At 48.0% G+C, this 4394-nt stretch overlaps 1 protein-coding gene across 1 annotated transcript; it reads right to left on the bottom strand.

The window, feature by feature from the left end:
- Positions 1-1690: 1690 nt before the first annotated feature.
- On the bottom strand, positions 1691-3905 carry LOC104807073. Its single transcript, XM_010532187.1, has 3 exons — positions 3480-3905; positions 2733-3428; positions 1691-2305 (listed from the first exon to the last, which is right to left on the bottom strand). Exons 1-3 carry the CDS (start codon positions 3903-3905, stop codon positions 1691-1693), a joined length of 1737 nt encoding a protein of 578 aa, XP_010530489.1.
- Positions 3906-4394: the final 489 nt, after the last annotated feature.

The raw sequence follows: 4394 nt of genomic DNA, 5'->3' as shown, positions 1-4394 counted from the left end.
CAAATATATCAACTCTATCAGATGAGATACGCAAATATCTACAGGATATTCTTGTCCAATACCCCCCCTCAAGTTGGTGAGTGAAAGTTTCGCACACCCAACTTGCCAAGAAACCAAGCAAATTCCTTCTTCCCGAGAGCTTTAGTGAAGATGTCGGCCAATTGCTCTCGCGTTGAAACGTGTTGTGTCACAATGTGCCCGTTGTCGAGATGGTGACGGAGAAAATGACAATCTACCTCAATATGCTTGGTCCGTTCGTGGTACACGTCGTTGGAGGCAATGTGAATCGCGGCTTGGCTGTCACACAGTAGTAACATCGGGTCAGAATGTTCAACGCCAAGACTCGATAAGAGACTTTTGATCCACAACAATTCACAGGTGGCAACACACATGGCCCTGTATTCGGATTTAGCCGAGGACAATGCCGGTGTGGACTGTTTCTTGGTCTTCCAGAAGATAGGGGACGTTTGCGGCGTCCCAATGGTCTTGACGAGGACTTTGCATGAACTGAGACAAGATGTGCACTGAATATGTGAGTTCGGGGCGAGTAACCGTCAGGTAAATTAGTCGACCCACCAAACGGCGATAACGACCGGGATCGAGAAGTAACGGACTATTGGACAGCGATAGACGATGGTTTTGATCAAGGGGAAAATGGGCCGGTTTTCCGCCAAGTAAACCGACTTCGGAGATTATATCAAGAGCGTATTTCCGTTGGCTAACGTAAATTCCTTCGGAATTCCGAGCAACTTCCAACCCAAGAAAATATTTGAGCTTTCCCAAGTCCTTCATGTGAAAACAAGAGCTCAAATATTCCTTGAAAGCATGCAAAGCGATGGCCGAATTACCAGAGATGATTAAGTCGTCAACGTATACCAGAACACAAAGATGAGTCGAGCCTTTGCGGAACGTGAAAAGCGAGTGATCGGATTGAGACTGAACATACCCATAGTGAAGCAATGCTTCACGAAGTTTTTCAAACCAACAGCCCGGGGCTTGACGTAATCCGTATAATGACTTCCGGAGGTGACATACCTGGCCAGAGATGGGAGAGTCGAACCCCGGAGGCATGCGCATGAACACCTCCTCGCGTAAATCACCGTGTAAGAACGCATTATGAACATCCATTTGGTGAATCTCCCATTGTCGAGCAGCCGCCACGACTAAGAAAGTCCGAACAGTTACCATCTTGGCCACGGGAGCAAAAGTTTCTCCATAATCTAGCTCATCTACTTGTCGATTTCCCAAAACAACCAAACGTGCCTTATAGCGTTCGATGGAACCGTCTGATTGATACTTGATTTTAAAAATCCACTGACAGCCAATTGCCTTTTTACCCGAAGGGAGTGATTTGATAGTCCAAGTCCGGTTATTCACCAAAGCATCAATTTCGGCCTGCATAGCTTCCTTCCAACGAGGATCCCGAAGAGCCTCCTTATAGGACCGCGGTTCTATACCGTCGGTTATGGCAGCTAGGAAAGCACGGTGAGAAGAAGAAAATTTCGCACAGCTGACCGAGTGAGAAATCGGATACGGAGTACCTGAAGAGGAAGGAGGAGAGGTTGGTCGCGAGCTCAAAATGCGGACTGTATTAGTGACAAATCCCCGAAGTCGTGTCGAAGGTAGCTTAGTGCGTTTTCCTCGGCCTAGATCATCTGTGTCAGAAATGTTGTCCGTCGTTGAATCAACATCAGGAATTTGTGCCGAACAGCCCCCTGTCATCGAGATTCAAGACCGGCGAGGGATGTGAGCAATCAATGGGAGAAGTAGGCGAAACAGAGTCCAGAGGCGCAGAAACCGAAGAAGATGGACACGCTGACACCATAACCTGGTCATCGTCGACGAGAACCGGCCAAACCTCGGAGGATGAGAGGCCGAGAGGAATAGAACAAGGTACAACTGGATTGTCACGGAATGGAAACTGATCCTCACAGAAGCGAACGTCACGCGACACAAAGAATCGACGTTGTTCAAGATCATAAAGTCGCCAACCCCTCTTGCCTGAGGGATAACCAACAAACACAGATCGAATGCTTCGAGAGGCGAACTTGTCGCCTTTATGGTCCTTGTTATGAGCATAGCAAAGGCAGCCCACGGAACGAAGATGATGATAATCGGGCGGGCGAGCGTAGATAATTTCGAAAGGAGTACGCCCAGACAATAGCTTCGTCGGAGTCCGATTAATGAGGAAACCCGCGGTCAAGATACAGTCTCCCCAAAATTCGATCGGAAAATTCGCCTGGAACATCAAGGCACGTGCAATGTTGAGAATATGCCTATGCTTTCGTTCGGCACGACCGTTTTGCTGAGGAGTATCAACACAAGAGGTTTCATGAACGATACCTTGAGCACGGAGGAAATTACCAAGGCACATGAACTCGGTTCCATTGTCGGTTCGAATGATACGAACGTGCTTGCCAAATTGCCGATGAACCATAGCAAAAAAAAACAATCAAATGAGCTGAGACTTGGCTCTTATCGGTCAATAAATACAACCAGACACCGCGAGAAAAATCGTCAACAATTGTGAGGAAGTAACGAGCACCGGTAAAAGAAGGCGTACGATACGGTCCCCACAAGTCACAGTGAATAAGATGAAAAACGTCGGAAGTTTTATTGGAACTCAAAGAAAAAGAATCACGTGTCTGTTTCGCACGAAAACAAATATCACAAGCAACTGAAGAAGAAATAACTTGTCGACAAAACCGAAGCCCGGGAATCTGCTCTAAAACCGAAGATGAAGGATGCCCCAACCGACGATGCCACAAATCCGGAGAGCAAGTGTCACTAGCTTGTACAGGCGCTGCAGTCTCAACACCCTTGAAATAATAGAGCCCGTCCCGCAAATCACCCACTCCAATCAGCGTCTTCGTAGCCCGGTCCTGAATGGAACACATAACATTAGTGAATTGGACAATGTAATCACCATCACCAAGGAGTTGGGAAACCGAAAGCAAATTGACATGCAACCCCTCCACGTAAAACACATCGGACAAGTGGAGATGTGAAGACAAAGAGACCGATCCAGAACGAGTCGCGAAAGCATGACGACCATCTGGAAGAACAATGCTACAGGGAGTCACCGACATGGGATCTTGCAACAACTCGAGGCGACCCGTGAGATGATGCAAAGCCCCTGTGTCGAGGATCCAAGAGTCAAACGAAGACATACCCGATGAATTTGCATTAGCACCAATCTTCCCGGCATTGAGGAGAGACACCAAAGTTTTCCACTGATCGTCACTGAGGCCTGACGGAGGTTGATTGTCGGAAGAGACAGATGGTGACGGACCAAGGAGACTCGGAGTCGTGGCCTGAACAGAATTCACACGGACAGCTCCGCGACCACGTGCAGAAGGCTGTGAACCGCGACCATGACCAGTGCGGTTTCGGGGACGATCACCCCACCATTCCGGAAAGCCCAGAATCTAAAAACAACTATCTGCCGCATGTCCCGAACGATTGCAGTTGGTACAGACCACGGACTTGTCCTTGACCGGAGTAGAAACACGAGGTTTCGATGCAAAATTGACCGAGAATGCTGCAGCATCAGATATGTCAACCGAAACAGAATCCTTGGACGCCTCATCCTGAGTGACCACCATGTACGCCTTTTCAACCGACGGCAAAGGTTGACGAGAAAGCAAGTTAGAACGCACAATCCCGTATTTGTCATCGAGGCCGAGAAGAAATTCGTACAATCTGTCTTCTTGCCTCTGCTTCTCCCAGTCAGCACTTAAATTGCAATTACAGAGACCACAACGACAAACCTTCAAGGGACGAAGAGTAACAAGATCGTCCCACAGTTTGGTAAGACGACCGAAATACGATTCCACCGGCGAACCCTTCTGTCGACAGTTCGCGAGGTCGCTACGAAGACGAAGAAGGCGTGGAGCGGTTGTCATGCCAAAACGACGCTTAAGATAATCCAGGACACAATGAGAGAATTATTCGTCTCCCAATCCTCGTAATCAGCCGAATCCGGATCAGGAGGCACAATTTTTCCATCCACAAAACCAAAATTCTTCCTTGACTTCAAAGCATGACGGATATTGATCGACCACTCATCGTAGTTATGACCACGAAGGAGTGGTTGAGACAGAACGAGCCCTGGGTTGTCGCTTGGGCTGAGGTCGAATGGAGATATAGTTCGTCGAGGTAAGCTCGAAATCGTGTTGTGCGTTGTCGAAGACATGACGGGAACAACAGATTCGGTAGAAATCGAAGCAGATTCGGTGTCGAGAGGAGAAGACATCGAAAGAAAACAAACGAGAAGGAAGATTAGAAATTGTCGGGCTCTAATACCATGTCACAATGGCGATCAGTGAATGGGAAAGTCTGTGTATTGCTCTTGGCCGAAGCCTGTATATGTACATGACGATATAGCCGAAAAA

This window comes from Tarenaya hassleriana, unplaced genomic scaffold, assembly GCF_000463585.1.
Source record: "Tarenaya hassleriana unplaced genomic scaffold, ASM46358v1 Cleome1211, whole genome shotgun sequence".
NCBI lineage: Eukaryota > Viridiplantae > Streptophyta > Magnoliopsida > Brassicales > Cleomaceae > Tarenaya > Tarenaya hassleriana.
The sequence above is the reverse complement of the archived record's forward strand: the minus strand, read 5'-3'. Positions and strand labels throughout refer to the sequence as shown.